This window comes from Zootermopsis nevadensis, unplaced genomic scaffold (genome assembly GCF_977971745.1).
Source record: "Zootermopsis nevadensis isolate Lab colony 2312 unplaced genomic scaffold, Znev_1.0 Znev_ptg000010l, whole genome shotgun sequence".
Classification (NCBI taxonomy): Eukaryota; Metazoa; Arthropoda; class Insecta; order Blattodea; family Termopsidae; genus Zootermopsis; species Zootermopsis nevadensis.
This window is the reverse complement of record NW_028259142.1, coordinates 672248-691785: the sequence shown is the minus strand read 5'-3', so window position 1 is coordinate 691785 and position 19538 is coordinate 672248. Positions and strand designations below refer to the sequence as shown.

The following is a 19538-nucleotide window of genomic DNA, read 5'->3' as shown; positions in this document are numbered from 1 at the left end:
GTGTGAAGCACTGTCCGAGTGAAGCATAGAGCCTGTGAGGCACAGAACGGTTCAAGCAGGCAACTGGTGAAGCTGAGTGTCAAGCCGAGGCGCGTGTGATACAGATAGATATCGACAGACGGGTTAAGGCAGAAAGAGTCTAGCAGAGAGCATTTGTTGTAGAGACCATGTTTGATGGGGACGGGTTATGCTAGGTATCGGGTTGTAAAAATTTTCAAAGAAGTTTATAAATTTTTCGTAATTTTCTAAAAATCAAAAAACGCTGCAAAACGTCTGAACGGCGCACAAAACCAAAAATTTTCGAACCGGAATTCTTCAAATTTTCTTACGTTTATACGCGTTTTGGACGTTTTTCTGCATTTTTCGATTTTTCAAAAAATTTTAAAATATAAAAATGCTTGTAAGAGTTGTGAAAAGCAAAAATAACCAAAAAATTTCCAAATTCGATTTTTCTTAGGAGCATTTTGGGGTATGAAGGGGAATTCGGAATCAGAACTTGTCGATTTTTCCTAGGTGAATTTTGGGGTATGAAGGGTAATTTCGGAATCGGAACACTAGTTTGGGGTATGGGGGGAAATTCGGAATCGGAACTCGTCTTTTTTTTCAAAATTCTAGAAATAAAAAATAAACACACGAACCACAAAAATAAAATCAAAGACAGTTTGTTCAAGTTACTGCTATTATTGCTATAGTTACAATAGGATATCTTCAGACGTTTTGTTTTACATATAAACTTGTGTATGATATATTGTTCTCCGTGTCCTTTTATGCCAAAGATAACCTCATCATTGTTCATTCTTACCACCCCCCGTTATTATACACAAAATACAGTTCTAACATAAGATTTGTAACATGTTATCAACTACAACAAATAATTTTAATAGCACAGGTATTTTATCACACGTACCTTCCTTTTATCTTTCTTATGTGTAAGTATGTTGACAGTAAACTAAATGTAATGGTAATACAATCACATAAAATAACACTACAAATGATTCAAAATGGAATGTGATTCAAAGCATAATTTAACACAGACACATTTTGAAGCTGATAATGTTAATCTAACCAAAAAATGCCGACATCAAGCCTTTCAAGCAGACATGTACATTTAACAAAGTTGCCAAGTATTCCTCTGTTAACTTAAAACTGCAAGCAAGCACTGGCTATCGTAAATGTACGTCTCTCCTTCTATTGTAGTAAGATCCACAAAGAATGCTATACAATATTTACAAACCTGAGGCCCCAAAACTTACTGCCATATATCATATTGTACCACAATTTTAATAGTATCTTCAACTGCCTATGACTACTTTGTTGTGTGTTGACTATTAACTTCTTTGACAGCATAATACTACTCATCTGGTAGAATTTCACCTTTGTAACTGTGAAGAGAAAGTACTTGTGTTACTTCCCAGCTCATATTATAGGATATGAAAAGAAAGAATTACTGTACAACAAATTTCATGCTTTGTGCAGCGTGTTAATATCACCACTTATTTAAAGTTCTGCAAGCTAATTAGCTGCATTTTTCCCTGCAAGAGACTTTTGAAAACATTCAACTTGTGTCTTCGAAGTGACCATCCCATGTAGTGTTTTAGTTGTATACCACTGTCTGAGAGGAATCCTCCGCCTTCGGGACGACTCCACAGGACAACAGAGTACATCACACCAAAACACGCACATGGGCACTTAAGAATTAGAGCAATGTGCAGCTTTTGGTTCCTAGAGACTTCATAATCATCCCTCCACTTTCATTAAAAAATTTAAAATGCACAATAAATTCTCATTCTCCTCAATTTTGCCCTTACAGTCTCTCATTCAGAGTGATCTTGACATATAATGAACTTGTCAAAATTGCGAACTGGAAAAATCCTTATCCATACTAAAATTTACAGAAGAAATTGCAGCTATTCTAATTGGCTGTGCACTGCAATGGTACTTTCCACATCACATTGCAATACTTTCAGACTTTCATATCTGCAATTTTATGACCTTAAATTACATTTTATTTGTAATTAAAAATGGCATCTTGTCCTCATTGTATAAAACACAAAATCAGACAAACTATATGCAGCCATAAAATGTCACATAAATGCACACACACACAAACCCGGCACACTAGCATATGACACGGCACATCGTACTTACACTTGCGATGACTCCACGTGCTTCTTCTACTGGTATGCCATGCCGCATGTTACAGTCAGATAGGATTAGGAAGTTGCATATTTCCAGCATCTACTGTGTTGTAACACAAATGATCTATGTTCTCCAAAAGGTTTATGCTATAAATTTATGCACAAAAAATATTTATATAAATATACGTACACACTGCACGATTCATCCTGTTTGCAGCAAAACACTGAGCAGTAGACGTGAATTGTTTTACAAGAAAACAGCCACCACATTACCTAATTAGAGGTTCCCTATAGGCTGGAAAAATGTCATAAAACCAAGTTTCTTACCTATTAGAACAGCTGTTGAAACTAGGGTCCTTCAACTCTCTCGCCAATGTACGAGATTCTGTGACATGCTGAGGTTTAGATAACAATCTGAAAGGCTAACTTACTAGCGCACGCCTTGTATTTAATGAGGTCATACTGTACTTCACTTCATAAATTTGTTGAACTGGCAGACAATGTCAACAAAATAATAATCATGTTTATGGAAACACAAAATTATTTAAAACATTCAGATTTAAATATGTAGCAGTGTTTTACCAATATACTGTTGTGGATTCAAACACACAACACCCTCAAGCAACTGTGCAGAGCAAACATTAGCAAAGCATTACGATTCTAACTGGTTAGGAGCCCACATGCAGTGAACTGTGTGTTATTCTACACACAAGCTGGGGAAAACGGAGCAGCTTCACTATTTTTAAAATACATCTCTTCTAGAATTTAACTTTTCTCTACTGTCACCATTCATTAAAATGTAAGTATTAATTTTTAAATACTGGAGTACAGTACAGCAGCAGGATGGATCTTCCCAAACACAGTGATCCTGTATGGCAGGTTATGGCCTTAGGACAAACATGTCCATTTACCCATTAAATTAATTTACTTCCCTCTAGATGGCTACCACTTTTCATTTCTAATCTCACCCTTTCTCTCTTTACTTTCTCTCCCTCTCCCACAATCGCCCACGCCTGCTCCCATTGGCTCGGGGCAGGCTACACCTTTCACATTCCGGCCCTATAAACCTAGCCCCACACACCCTACTGGCATATTCATCGCCCTGATGATGGAGGCAGTACGACCTCCGAAACGTTGGTTAGCATCGACCAGACTACACGGCGCAACAACCCAGAAGACAGAAATCTTCAAAATTCTCATAGTTCTATAACTAAAAGCAGCTGCAATCTCTCCCTTTTGGAACCAAAGAACACAAAAAAAGAGGTATAATATAAATACAAAGTTCAAAAATTATCTCTGCAACTTCATTAAGAAACCTCTCATAGCTAAAAAAAGGCCGAGAAGAGGAAAATCAAGCCAGTGGCCAGCAGAACACTAACAGAGTTGAAAAATAATAATTAAGTTTTGGAATTCTCCTTTGGCCTACTATCTTGTCACTGAAGAAATTGCATATCTGAATAAAATACATAATAATCCTTGATCCAGTGTCCCTTTTATACCATCACCACCACCATCATGTGGGTGAACAACTACACCCATTCACACGTAAACATGTTAAGATTAGTACTGACGAAAGAGAACATTGAATATCTCAGTATCCCTGTGACATAGAAAACCTTAGTCTAGTTCAGTGGCAATTCCAGACGAGAAGGGGACTGCATAATACCTCATTTGTTTAGAAAACTTTATGAATCATTGCACTACTTTTCAAGTACTTTAATCCTGTGACTTTAAACAACTCATATTTCTCACAATAGCATCAATACCTCACAGATGAGGGCTACACCCCAATTTATAACATAAAGGAAGTTGTTTAGAATCTGCAATTTCTATTTTAAATCTCACATCTTTTATATTCCTGTCCAGAAATGTGTAGAAACCATTTCAGTTCCCTCTCTTTTTTGATGTCCATAAAAGCAAATACGAGCAAGATATTTCTAATTAAAAATTACTGGCCGACACTGTCAACCAACACAATAAAATCATATTTAAACTACAAAACAATTATGCTAGTGATACCACTGAATTACATCCAATTGCTAATCCCATAAATATATCATTACAAAATACAACTCCCTAAAATATTTGATGTTCAACTTAAATTCACTTACATTCTTTACGTTTCAAATCACCACTAACGAAACACAGTCATTCATTATGAAATTCTGCTCAAACAGAACTATTTACGTACATAAACGAGCATACTCTACCAAAATAGTATTACATGTTAATACACTGCAGAACCTCTGAAAAAAATTCACACTCGTCCTTTTTGTCATCACTGAAAAAGCCAGTAACAAACCACGATCACACGACCACTCCTCCTTCACATATACACTTTCCACACATTATCGGAATGTCCTTCATCTCCGGTAGCATCTGCACTTGCAAGAACATGCACCACTCCATTGCAACATTCCCTTGTTTCATTATGAAACATTATTAAGAGACATAAATGGATATAACACACTTAAAGAAAACACTTCATGGGAACCAATCCGTTTCGTACTTTCCTATAAAATAGAAAACAAAAAACAGTAGTAGACTCACAAAATACATTTTCTTCTCTTACCACAAGTTCACGTGCCGTTTCCAGCAAAGCATCAAATAATCAAGCTTGCTTCTATATACACTTCAGGCAATCTTGCATATAGAACAAAATGATGATGTACCAAAATTTAATTTGCCTTCCTTCATGTAAAATTTCTATTACAGATGAAATTCTTGACCAAAGAAGGAAAACAGCAATTTTGCAAATCTCAGAATCCGCCAAACAGTCTACAAAGAAGCTCCCAGTATATAATAATTACAACAAATGAAATAAAGAGTTAAACTCTTACTAAAGAAGAAAATTTCTGCTTCAGACTATGCCAGGAAAACAGTCTTTGTTTCTGGAGGAAATGTAGGCAATAAGCAGCAACAGGTGCGTCATCATGGACATACAACAAAACATTCCAAAGCAACCATTAATAACTATGATATTCCAAGCAATATAAACATGCCTTTAAGACCATAATTAGCACAAGAGGTTAACAATTATCCCAACGAGGCGTAGCAGAACCAAGAAAAACCAATCAACAATAAGAAACAACACAGAGTAAAGACAAATTTAATTATATTCTGCTAGGAATAATAGAACAGGCTTTAAAACACACAAATCGTATTTTAATTAATGATATGATTATAAGAATATTTCAAATACATATTTTAAAAATGTCATGATGGTCTCTGCCCAGACCTTTATGCCACATTACGTCATGTTCATAGGAGAATGATCCTCTGAAACATGCTGGCGCAATACCACAGAAGACCACCGTCTACCTTCCCCTTGCATAAAGACCTCAAATCCTACAAGTAACCAACTTCTTTAATTCAGTTCCAGTGCCTCCCATTTTCCTCGGCCACATTCTAAAGCAAATTAAAAGTTGGTGGGAGAAGGGAAAAAAGCTTCTCGTTGTTTAAAATCACTGCACATTGCAGGTGCATCACACAAATTTTACTTTACATTTCATTCATGCAAATTTTTCAGCAATTGAAATGAAATTATCTTCTCTTTGCAGGCGAATAAGGATTAAAAGTCAATTGTACTTCCAGTCATTTCATATAAATACCTAAGCAAAACGTGCAACTATCACAATATACATTTAAACATACTTCTACTGACCAAAACATTTCCATCACAGATCATGGAGCACTTTTACTTCGAACATCTTACTTTAAAATATAAATCATTTGATATATTAAATCCGCTTTTAAATACACTCAAAACATGTTGACAAAACTTATTAATTTCTGTTAACAGAATTCAGGGTTTCATTATATCGCACAACTTCATTACGAAATTAAATTAAAATTATAAAAAATTCCTATACATCAAAGATGTCTCAAAAATGTAGGATTAAGATGTCTAATCTCCGAGTTCAAGAATAATTTACTTTAAAACTGGAATCAGAGATTCAAAACATACAAAAATCTTCGTGTTGTACGAAGCAATGCCTTTTGTACCTCACACGATATGTGTTACAATTTATGCACTTACAATGTTATTCACCACTTTATGGGGTTTTTACTTCCAGGTACCCGAGACAGACCTTGTCCCTAAGGTATTTCCGGGATACATATTGTTTTCAGTAAGTGCCACATGTATTATATAATTTTATTTTATGAAAGCGTCTTTCGGATGATTTATTATTATTATTTTATGAATATTATATTATTATTAACTAAAGATCAGCAGACACAAATGAAATGAAAATATGGCCCACACATTTAAAACCCGTTAGATTTTATGTCTACACCAAACCTGTACTTTTTCTCAAATTCTTCACCAATAACAAAGTCTTACTGCCAACATACTTCAGGCGAAGAAGAACCATTACTACCACCATAGGAACTGTTGAGAGCTAAAAATGCATTGTCTCAGTATGTTCATAGAAAGCATGCCTCAGAAAAGCATGTTACCATTCTGTATCAAGTTAATTCTCAATAAAAACAATTATTTTTATTCTTGTGCCTTAAACTTCCTCAAGACATAAACATAAAATATTAACAAATTCTAACAGAGTCAATACACGACAAACAAAATAAGTAAGAAAATCTAAAATTAAAGCAGTCTCCAAAGTTTCTTTTAACAGGTGCAGTTATTTTTCTTCACGATCAATTAGGCACGCGCGTTACTTAAAATTTTAAAGGTTACAGTAAAATGTCTGAATCTGCTAGAATAAGAGACATCACCCCACATTAAATACAGGACACCGTATATTTGAAAATTATATAAAACACACGAGATATTTGGTCCATCTTTCATATATCATAAGACATACTCCTCCTGACACTGACTGTAATAAAAGTAAAAGTTACACTTATGAATTAGTGCCATGAGGAACCTTTAGAATATGACAGAGCAGAAAAACCTTGGTTTTAACAGATTTGCAAAACTTCACAATTATACTTAGCGAATGATAACAGGCCAACTCCAAAGTAACACTGAAAACAGTACAGAAAAGCCCGGCTTCCTTAAGAGAATGGAGAAAAGTCTGTTTTAAAATTAAAGTCAGCAATGTTTATAAGTGCACATCCTTCTAAATCAAAAAACTATGACTTCACACTAATTTAAGTATAGCAAGAATAGAAATTTAGAAACGCCACTGAAGGCACGGAACAAAACCTTGTGCTCGCATCACATGGCCTAGTACCTAACATTTATCATACTAATTCATTATGGTAAAAAAGTTGATCTTAAAGAAGACAACAGCCACTCAGCTGGTTAATGAATTCTCCCCTTTTCATGAAAAAGAAAAGACCAAGTTCACAACAGCCGACCATTACCAGAAATATAAAACTATATTTTAATAGCTGCAAAATGAATTTTACAGGATCCGTATCTTATACACCATTAAGAAGGCAATAACAAAATAATAGGATGGAATACTTTTCAGTCTGTTGTTATAAAGTTTCAAACAGCATTGCAGGCGCATTGAAAAGAAATAAGAAAAAATGAAAATACAAACATAAGGGAAATAGCCACCTAAACCCTCGAGTTTTCTTCTGTCAAAAAGCAACTTCTGTATGATTGAATAATTACACGTGTCCACAGAAAGGTGCCTTGTGGTCAAACTTTAATAAAATCCAAAATTCAAGTTGGAGCAAGCGTAGAAACAAACCCACATGGAAACGATTTTTATTGCAACGGTTAAAACCGTACAGCGAAATACTTTCGGAAACAATCTTGATAAAGAATGGTATCGCCAAACAAACCAGTGCAGTTCAAGCCTACTTTCAGCAAACCAAGCATCACTACTTATCACTTACACGTGTTCCGGATGCTCACGAATGCATTCTATCAATTTCTGTGGTTCAAGCTGACGTGTACAAATCCTATGTACAGCTGTGAATAGAGGGAACCTGAAACAAAACATATTTAACACTCCGAGTTCTGATAAGTCACTACAATTATAAATATAATTATCACAATCACCCTAATAAAATGTGACGAGGTCTTCATTTCTAATTCTAAATATAAAATGAAAGTTCACAGGAGTGGTAATTATACTTGTCTGCGTGGGAAATCAATTTTAATTACAGTATATTTTGCTACATGTGGGAAGTTTCAACTTCATATGGCTTGAGTTCAGACTCAAAAATTATTTATTTCAACTAGAAACATCTTAGACAAATAAAACCTTACCCATCCTCCATATTTTTATTTTTAAGCACAAAATTAACTTCTAAGGCAGTGATTGGTCCTTGAAGTTTCTGGCCATTAAGTAATTCAATTTCCAGTTGCTCGATACTCTGAAAACAAACAAAAAGATTACCGTAGACATTAGGAGCAGGAAACTTACTTCAGTGTGACAGTTCCGAACAGGCAGGCAACATGATGTTTGAGTAACTTAGAAACCACCTTTAATTGCCCTTCAAAATTCAATCACATGAATATGATAAAGAAATTGACAAGGACCAATATTTTCACTGATTCTGACAAGAAAAGTTTTCTAATCTAAATTTGTATCGTTGTGATAGTGACATTACCTTCCCTGATGTAACGAAGGCCTCTGATACGCGCCGGTTTCGACCACCATAACAAGTTGTAATGAGATCAGCTACGCCACAACTTTCGAAGAAAGTCGACAGTTTTGAACCAGGATAGAAGGCATCAACATACTTTATCATTTCCATGAGACCAAGACGGATAACAGCCGCCTTCGTGTTGTCGCCCAGTCTGAGGCCGTCCACAAAGCCAGCTGCACATGCCACGATATTCTAAGGAACAAACAACCCATCATTTTAATCCTGACACGTGCAATAATGAGAAACTGTTAAGAATGAAATCACACTTCTGTCAACTCTTGCCTCCTCACAATCTCTAAACTGTTCTAACCTGGGTTAAATGTCAGCGATTTTGAAGTTTCTAATATAAATGTTCTTTGAGTGCCATTTGAGAAGAAACTGATAAATTCAACAGCATTATGTCGGAAGTAAAGAAAACTGAAGTTATAATTACAGAATTTACTGTAGTTCTATGATCTTCTGTAATCATACGCGTAACTGTTTCTCAGCATAATATTCGATACATCAGAATACATTTTAGAAACAATTACATGCTTTCTGAAGTGTTTTACTAAAGACCACTGATCCGAAATAAGCGGATTGCATCTAAAGACCATTGCCACGAGGATTAGTCAGAAGTATAAAAAGAAGAATAAGAAGACTGAATGCATTCTGTCACCACAACACACCAATGTGTGTACTTTGGTAAAGTTCCTGGAATCACACATGTAGCTTGCTAGGTCAGCTGATGACAGCAGAATGCATTCTCCTTTCAATCGCAAAAGAACACTGTGCAGATTGTCATCTTCTGGGTTGTGATGCCATGCAGTCTTTTGTGTGTCGAAGAACATTTTGGTGGAACACAGAGGTAATGTGCTCCTCTGAAGTGTTGGTAACCTTGTAAAAACCTACAGATTCCATTGAATCACAATCAAGAAGACCATAACCCACATTTTCACTGATAAGAAAACCTCAAACCTCATGAAAAATTTTGTTGAAGAACTGAACAAAGAAAAGGGTGGAACTTGCCAAGTAATCCCTGCAGCTTATATAGCACTTCGATAGCCTACAAATCAATTTGGGGACTTTCATCTCCTTTTATATTACCTTCAAAGCCCCACAAACTTCAACAGTGTCCACATCATCCACCACAACCACTCTGAAGTACTCCGTCTGTATGATGTCTCGAAGTACTGGTGCTATACGTTTATTCTTGCACCCTGAAAATATCAAATTACTGAGCTAGTTACATCTACACGCACGTACCCTTTTAACTACAAACTACATTAAATTACGAAGCATCTGAACATCTGAAGGTTTTAATTTTTACCTGTAAAGACAATAATGAACGTACATGTGTGTTAATGAAAACTGTCAAGAACCACACAATGAAAACTGGATTAACGGCCACTCAGGTAAACCATTAAGGATAAAAATCCATTCACAGTGTTATAATAATTTATGTGCAACACACATATATCCTTAAACAGTACCCTATTAATATAAAAAGTCAGAGTTAAACTAATTAGAAGATTTCCGTCTTCTGGGTTGTTGCGCTGTGTAGACTGGTCGATGTTAACCAACGTTTCGGAGATCATACTGCCTCCGTCTTCAGGGCGATGAGTATGAAGATTTCTGTCTTCTGGGTTGTTGCGCTGTGTAGACTGGTCGATGTTAACCAACGTTTCGGAGATCATACTGCCTCCGTCTTCAGGGCGATGAGTATGAAGATTTCTGTCTTCTGGGTTGTTGCGCTGTGTAGTCTGGTCGATGTTAACCAACGTTTCGGAGATCATACTGCCTCCATCATCAGGGCGATAATTAGCCAGTGATTCAATCAAATCTTCCATCAGTGTTTCTACAATGGCTGCAGTTCTGTTGTACTTACCAATTGTTGTTTCACAGAACTTCTCCAAGGCCACTTCATTTGCTAGATTAGCGCCCATCAACACGCTCATTTCAATCTTCAAGTTCTTGTTAATGATGTGTGAAATGAGTTCAATGCCGCCTCCCTCCGCAATGTCAAAACCCTGTGCAACGCGATCACACAGTCATCAGACACTCTTCCACTCAACAGACTATTTCTATTCAAATTAAAAATTCAATCACGCTAGCTGCAAACTGAATCAAGGTTTGTTGTTGCTCCCAGTGACGATTTAACAATAAGTTCTCATGAAACAATCTCTTAGCTCAGTTAAATAGCAGTCAATACGCTTTAATATGGGAGAGCTTTAACCTAGAACTCTGACAACAGACACTATAACTAACAAGGATGTGTAAATAACAACATTTTTATTTTTTTATCTGATTTTCAATTTGCTTCATTCTCTTCAAACACACCTGCTACATAATTATCTGTGATGCAATCACATACTACATACCTTGATAAGTGACAGTCCGACGGCAGTGGGCTTTATCTTTCCAAGTAGCGTTGAACACAGAGTCCTGATAAACTGATGTGGCACGACAAATACAAGGATATCTGCCTCTTTTGCAGCCTCCACAACATCTGGAACTGCCACCTGTGGAATGAATAAATCCGCTCATTAACCTCTTAGTGACATCTTTCTGTAGTGTTACCACACTGGAGAGCTTCTCATAGCTAAAATATTAAAATAGCATTCTGCAACAAAACCACTCAGAACAGTGTAGCTCAGGTTGTATAATCACAATACACAACACATTTTGAACAAACCTGAGTGCAATTTAGGCTGAACTTGAATTAAAAATGTTCTGCTTCAAATACTGCATGTCTTTCAACAGCTGATCGGTAGTTTTGAGTAGGTTATTTGTATAGCCACTGTCACTCCAATATTAAACAGCTTTATGGAGAATCATATAAAGAATACATAAGATATCAAACCTTATTACCTTAATTTACTTGATTTATGTTGATAAAAAATGTAAAAACTCTGACATGTTCAACGTCAGTGGAAAAGTACGATTTGAGGTGGGACCAGAAATCATCAGGGGTTCCAATAGTACATCACAAACCCAAATCTACTCTGTGATCACATCAGTTTGGGAAACATTGCTGTAAACCAGTTTTCCACAACCTTTCATCAACTGTGGCACACCCTAATTTGTCAAAGGCACGCAAATATAAAACTTATTATAAAAATCTTGTGGTGGCACACCAGTTACAGAACACTGTTAGAGACAACATCCGTCAGAAATGTCTCCACCAGGATTCGAGCTCTGGCCCCTTCCTTCATTTAATCACAAGCGACTCCTTACAAACAAATATTGAGAACCGTAGCGCATGTGTTTTGAGTAACAGAGTGCAGCCAACTTTGAACTTTATGTCATGAGAACATACGAGGAGTCTGTGGAAGAAATCAATATCAATGAAGGCATAAGAAAAATTCCAAAGTTCATGGCAGCTGAAGGTGAAGGATTAAAGTAAAAAACAACAGAAAAACACTGCAACTACTTAGAGAAAAAATCATGTACTTCACACCCATAACAAATTGATAAGAAAGTTCAAATACTGGCCCCTCATATTCCTTAATAAAGCAATACAGAATTTTCCTTTACGGTTACAGGCTTCACAAACTCTGGATGTTCTTTTTACGATGAGGGAAGGACATGATTTTATAAAAAATCTTTCTCTTGTCCAATTCTTTGACAAATAACACAAAACTCTTTGTGGCTCAGTGCACAAATACATGGATTTAGTTGTAAGAAAAGGCAATAATGTATTCTTTTTAACACCGGCCTGTGTTCATCTCTGTTAGGTTAGTACACACCCCTGCACATCATAAAACTGTGCAAAGTTCAACATAATTTAAAATCTGTATTTGAGACACAATGATTCTCATGACACACATTACTAGTTAGACTGCCGCACATGGTTATCACTTACAGAAACCCGTAATAACTTCAAGAAACTACCTTGAGAGGGTAAAATTAGTAGCTGATAAGAACAAAGCTCGTAAGCAATGCAGTTATTCTCTTTGGCTGTGACACCTCATTAATAAAGGCTAACCCTGACTTGCAAATCAGCCAACGCAGGGAAGTGGTTGTAAAACCTTGCGAGTAAAATTTCAAGAGTGGAATCCAGAGCTTGACCTATGTTCAGAATGTGTGGAGCTCTACCTCCACAACCTTTATACATATTTGTGTCTAAGTATGCGTGTTAATTAATTTTATACATTGAACCAACTTTGACCAGTGGAGGGCTTTGGTTAACTCAGTGATGAACCTTTCGGTTCCGTAAGCCATCTAGTTCATTGTACCAACTTCTGTGGCTACATACACACACACCCGCACGCACGCATGGAAGCTAGCATGACTACAAGGAATGTGCTTTCCACTCAAAAACATACAGCACAATCTAGACACATGTATGTTTGTACAGTTCCACATTTCCGTGATGAAGTAGTTATCAACTTTTAGAAGAGCTGTGAACTGTCTTAAATTCAAATAATACAGAAAAATAAACATGCCCTTGATCACTGCTTTTACTGCAGTCAGCCTGATGGTAATCATTGCTTTAGGATAAAACCAGGCACTGTTTCTAAAATTTACCTTGGTTTATTTTTTGTCAGGTGGAATGTTTGTAGCTACACGATAAATATCAATAATAAATTCATACTGTTGTAGATAATTTATCAAGCAAGGGGTTGAATAAAATTCACAGCTAATTTCCAATGCAACGCAATAAGTACAGTCCTGTCTAGAAAATAATTAACTTCCCACAACCAACTGTCCTACTTCTGCAGTATTTTTCCAACATATTTCAGATAACACTTCACATGGTCAGACAGTCTCTTTTGTGAGAGGTGCTCTACTTCCATTCTCTGTCACGCTTCATCCATGCAACTTGGCTTTGCATTAAGTAATGGTCTCAACCACTCTTAAAATAGGTCTCAACCAAACTTAAAATAATTAAGGTCAGGCTATATACATCCTTTATTCTATATTCTGGACCCACTCCAAATTCATTCTGATGACACAGTGAACAGAGTTATAAGGTCACAAGAACAAAACCTTGAGGCAATTCTCCATTTCTGCTCATGGAAACTGTCAACAACTGACCAGCAAACAGATTACTTGACAAATCCCACTTCATATGCTGGCCTTGAGAAATAAATAATTACCTTAGTACCCGAGCAGAAAAGCACACACAACTATATACAGGTTTGCACAGACCAACAGAACCAGAGATGACAACACAGAATTACTAGCGGCTTGTTCTCATAACTAGGTGAAGGAGATCTGCTTAGCACGTATTCGAGTTACGTAACTTTGTGGAGGTAAAACAATGAACTTATATCAGTTCTACATAATCGTCCGACTGTTCACATAAAGTCCAATTCTCATTCAACACGAAGGTTTGTGTATTCTTTATCATAAAGGAGTACTGGGTCTTGTGGAAGGAAATTTTAATTTCCATGTTTTGTCTGGTTTGAAGTGGATTATAATGGGACAGGCTATATATACACAAAAGAAAAAGGCATTATAGAAGCTGCAAAACTTTTTCAAATGAGGGGTCAGCACACACATATCACCCAAGATCCATGCTGCTTTAGCTCGACTACTGAGCCTGACTTGTGCTATAAGCACTCATTCATTCACTCACATTATTTGCTGTGTCATAATGCCACCCATGTACAAAGCGTAAAAAAAATCGAGGAGGACAAGGTTCTGGCACAAATTCCAGGATGTCTACTCGTAAACTGTAAATATTTTAAGACAGACACAGCCATCACTGGAGAAGAAAACTATTGTTGTGAAAGATGTCTCATAGACTTCTCAGTATGTTCGACCCAAGGGTTATAAATAAATTAAAACAAGCAATGACAGCTTTCACCTTTTGTCACAGACAAGAAAACAAATAATATATTTCCTTGGAATGGATGTCGGTGCAGGATATAAATTTATGTAGAGTGGCTACCCTGTCTGTTAACAGAGAGCATTATCATGTGGCATGTAAGTGGCTTCATATCTCAGTCCACGCAGAACTTATGTGTCAGAGTTCAAGATGTTACATAACTCCCTTTCTCCAGTGACAATATCTATATATATATATATATATATATATATATATATATATATATATATATATATATATAAGTCATGTTGGAAAGTAAACAACGTAACACAGAGGATAAAAGCACAAATAAGAAGACATCATAGGCCTTGAATTTCTGGGGATTTTCCACTGTAAAGAATAGATGAGCACTGCTTGATGAAGGAAGACAAATGTCACCACATGACCATCGATTATCTTTGCATTGTACAACACCAATCCAGTCTTTTGAATGTCAATCTGTACGATATATCGCAGAGATTAAAGAATTAGTATAAAAATATATAAATGCGTATACAACTGGGACTGTAAATCTTCCTTTCTGAGCTATATAAATACTACTATCAGACACTTTACAAGCACCTGCCTGAGAGGCAAATACAGTCATGAAAATGCTCACTGACAATATTCAATTCCCCAGCAAGAATGATAGTCTTGAGCCCACTTCTCCTATTCTACAAAAAAGACGAATCACCAGTAATACCAACAATGTGAAAATGCAAACAGAATTCTGAGGTGGGAATGATACTAGACTGACATAATGCAAAGTAATTTTGTGCGGTAACAGATCTTCCAAAAAAACAACAGAAACAAAAATAAACCAGCTATACCTCTTATAGTTTTTATAGAACGCAAAGCAACAACATGGAAGCTCCATAAAATGAATACTTAGCTTTCGGGTTCACAGCAATAACTAGTGAACCACTAGGAGGAGTGCAAGTGAAATGTATGCAGAATGCTTTACCCAAAACTTTCTGTATGAATAATTTTTGCATGTTATATTATACAGATGATAAATGTGTTGAAATTACATCATATCTGACAAATGTAACGCACATTAAAAAAAACTGAGGGAGTGGATTACATTGATCTGACTCAGGACTCAGAACAGGGGGGCTTTGTGGACATAACAACAAATCCCCAGATAGCATGAAGATAGGGCATATCTTGATTAGCTGCAAGACCATTAGCTTCTTAAGGACTCTGCTCCAGCAGTGAGTGAGTGAGTGAGTTAGTTAGTTAGTAAAATAAACATCTGACACTGTAAAAAAACAAATAAACTGATCCTAATTGAAACACAATACAACAAAGTGCACTACAGAATTTTCTGAAAGGGAAAACTTGTAAATTTTTACAAGGACCATTATTCTTTCACAGCATGCACTGCAGCTTAGCTACGTTCCATTTAAGAATATAATATTTCAAAACTAGAATGTTATTTAATATCTACATTTTCATAATTTCTTTCTGTTTAAGTTCAGTGCTTATAATAATCTCAGTACCCAAAATAACTGAGAGGAGAACGAAGTGAAATAATTAATCAATACAGAATTATATTTTCCTACAACAATCGGTTTTACAAGTGTTACAAGAATAATTTCACAAACATGATACTCTTGACTAATGTTAAAACACGGTAACTTACCACATTGGGTGGCAATTTGATTCCAGGAAGGTATTTTACATTTTCATGTGTTTCATTGATGATTTCTGTTAATTTCTTCCCATTAATCAACTCTTCATAAACATACATTGTAACACGTTCATCAATGTTATCATGTTGCTGGGCATTCGTACCAACTATTTTGGCAATTGCTGAACCCCTGTTCAAAGACACACACACAAAAAGAGAGATTCTTCTTATAAAATCAAAACATTGACACCACATACAAACTTTAAATACCTACTTTTCCTATGATTAATCAGCCTGAATCTTTAACACTTCTACTCTCATCGCACATACACTAGTTGTCTTCCTATGTGAAGAGTAAGCTATCCCAGATATAAATTATTTTAGAAGAGTAACTGTACAAATATAAAAAAACATACAAATATGCATAATGTTACACACATAATATATACACTGTTAAAACAAACATTTAACTATGAGAGCTATAATACATAAAAGCAGGCATTAAAAATGTATGTACACAGAACAGTTAGGATTCTGAAGACTTGTTATGTACCGGTATGTGCCCATTAGTTCTAGATGAGGGGTTCGCCTGTCTTTCCATTACTGCAGGCCGCAGTGGCTAGTTATATCTTTGCCAATGGCTGAGAAAAATTAAAAATATTGTGGTCGGTAAACAAAAACTGTATTTATTTAAACTTAAAAATATATATAACTGGGGCACAATTTAAAACAAATAACGGTTATATTTCTCCGCACAAATGAGTTAATAAGCCTACAATGCACCAATTTTTAGAAAGGATATAAACATACCCGACTTCATTAAATTGGATCAAAACGTTTTGAAACTGTGTTCGGTAAAACAATTTCCAAATTTATTTTTATTATTCTTTAAGAATTAAAAAAATGTTTTTAATTTTGAAATGGCAGCGAAGATATCACCCACCAGCAACACATGCATATGTCGCTATCTGCCAATGTCAACATCAACAAAGTATCACAGGTAATAGCTTCATCACTCCACACGATTTCTGACTATCCATCATGTTGGTATTACCCACCCACTCTGTGGTGCTCATCATTATGCCCTTTTCTCCATGATTCGTTTCCCCCCCCTTCAGGTCCAAATATCCCCAACACTTGGTTCTCAAAGACCCTCAATCTCTGTTCCTCTCTCAAAGTGAGACCATGTTTCGTACCCATACAAAATTTCACCTTTGTATATTTTAATCTTTCGCTTTATATATATATATATATATATATATATATATATATATATATATATACACACACACACACACACTAAACGGGACTGAATGATGTCGAGCATTCCCTGAATTTTATCTGCTCTTGATTTCGTCGGGTCATTCTGACTTGTTAGTGTCGTCCCGAAGTACTTGAATGTTGTCGCATTTTCGAACGATTCGTTAGGCATCCTAATATTCTGGTTCCGTCCTGAATTCTAATGCGGAGACATGATCGTATACTTTGCCTTAGTGTTTCTGTCTTCGCTTTTATAGTATTTATATTATCGCCAAAGAGATTAATATCATCTGCACAGACCAAAAGCTGATGCGTCCCATACAATTAGAAACCGCCCCGATTTTCTTGGACTTCTCCCGATTGCATATTCTAAATCAAAATTGAAAAGCAGCGACGATAAAGCATCCCCCTGTTTCAGGACATTCTGAATAGAGATTCGAGTGGTCACTCGTAGAACAAGGCCAATTCTATGTTTGATGATAACTCTTCAGCCAGTATCTAGTTATCAGAAACGTGAATAATTCAGGTTACCCAGCCTATAGCGAAGTCAATGATAGTATTGTGGTTAATGGCATCATCCCACCCAGCGAATTTCAGCATCCATCACAATGATACCACAGAGTGTAAGTGGTTGTTAGAAATTATGGATTTGGAGAAGTGACTTGTGGCGTACCAATGCACCGTGGCGATTTTAACGTTATGGGCCGACATGTACACGATTTTTGTTCCATTAACTTTTTTTTTCGAATGTTTGTCCTTAAACTTTGATACTGCGAGTGTCTGTGCGTGTATATAATGTCCCCCCCCCTCACCCCTGAGAAGCAGAAAATTGTCGCCCTTTTCGTATTGGCTAAATCCCAAATCAAGGGACGGACTGCATAAAAATGTTTCAAATGTTGTATACGATCATTTACACCAATTTGCTATAAATGCAACTTAAATTGGCAACATAACACCGTTTAATTGCAAATCCTTTATAATTCATCTTCACAATCATTCTACAGATTGACAAAATCATTGCCTCTGACAAGGCACCGATAAGTAATCAACTGCAAATATAAAACATGTTTTAATGGGCAGATATTTGAGATTTGGTACAACAATTCCTCATAACCCCGAAAATACGGAAATGCAACATAATAAGTCATCATAAGCATGATCATGCTAGTCACAAATACATTTTTATATAAAAAAACAGTGTTCCTTGACCGTACAATTTTCCGTACTAACCAGACTGTTAAATATCTTCAGTACTGTATTTTATATCACAGATGTATATAATATGAATATCATAATTTAGAATCTGAACCATATGATGTACAAGCAACATGCTGTTCGCGCAACAAATACATATTCCACTATGTCCTACACACAACATAGAGCACATAACCTACACGTTAAGATGTCAACACATCTTAGTAACTAATAAATGAGCAGTCTCACACTACTATTTATAAAGCCTAGTAACATATTAACTAAACAACCATTCCAAAGGGGCGTGTGAACATACACTTTTATTATAAAACGGTTCGAAAACTCACCAGTTACCGGATCCAACAATGCACACTTTCTTTGGTTTTCCAGGCATTACGGAAAGATATAAGTGCCGCAAACAAGAGTAAAAGCAGAGGAGACTTACTGACTGGCTTTGCTTCCTATGAATAACACTAGCCCGAAGCGAACCTTGGACTATGGGCCTCACGGGCCCCTTGCCAAGGTTAATCGAAGGAAGACTCCACCATCGACTTCGTGTATCGTACAATCGAATCGAAAAGGCGAACACAGCTGATCGCAAGGTCATCTGTAATTTTACTATATTTCTCGCGAAGTAATACATAAATAAATGAAAATTACACTCTCCTTCCTCGAGAAAATGAAATTATATTAAATACAAGTAAATAAATCACTAATCTTACCAATGTATCAGAATAAATATTGTAACCAAGATAATGTAGAATAACCATATCCTTATAATTATATATCGTTCTGTCTACGACTTTGGTTGCACATCACCTGAGTTATATTAAAAGTCGAAGGGTATGCCAACGGTATTCTGTTGCCCCACTCGGTAAGGAGCCAATCGACATTAACGACACATTACTTGTAGGAGGATCAATATAATGCCATTAATTAGAACAGCAAG

General features: G+C 36.1%; 1 protein-coding gene across 4 annotated transcripts; it reads right to left on the bottom strand.

Moving 5' to 3' along the window:
• Positions 1-646: 646 nt before the first annotated feature.
• Gpdh1 (Glycerol-3-phosphate dehydrogenase 1) lies at positions 647-19271 on the bottom strand. Of its 4 annotated transcripts, none has more exons than XR_002544697.2 (10): positions 18937-19271; positions 16148-16325; positions 11069-11209; positions 10576-10717; positions 9795-9907; positions 8670-8900; positions 8326-8432; positions 7950-8042; positions 2149-2285; positions 647-1382 (listed from the first exon to the last, which is right to left on the bottom strand). XR_002544697.2 is itself a non-coding variant. In XM_022074314.2 (9 exons), the coding sequence occupies exons 1-9, from the start codon at positions 19230-19232 to the stop codon at positions 1352-1354; spliced, it is 1332 nt and encodes a 443-aa protein (XP_021930006.2). In that variant the 5' UTR covers positions 19233-19248; the 3' UTR covers positions 647-1351. The 4 variants fall into 4 exon arrangements, 2 of the variants coding, with proteins under 2 accessions (XP_021930006.2, XP_021930005.2); XR_002544698.2 differs by having other exon boundaries at positions 2149-2241; positions 18937-19264; XM_022074314.2 differs by lacking the exon at positions 2149-2285 and having other exon boundaries at positions 18937-19248.
• Positions 19272-19538: the final 267 nt, after the last annotated feature.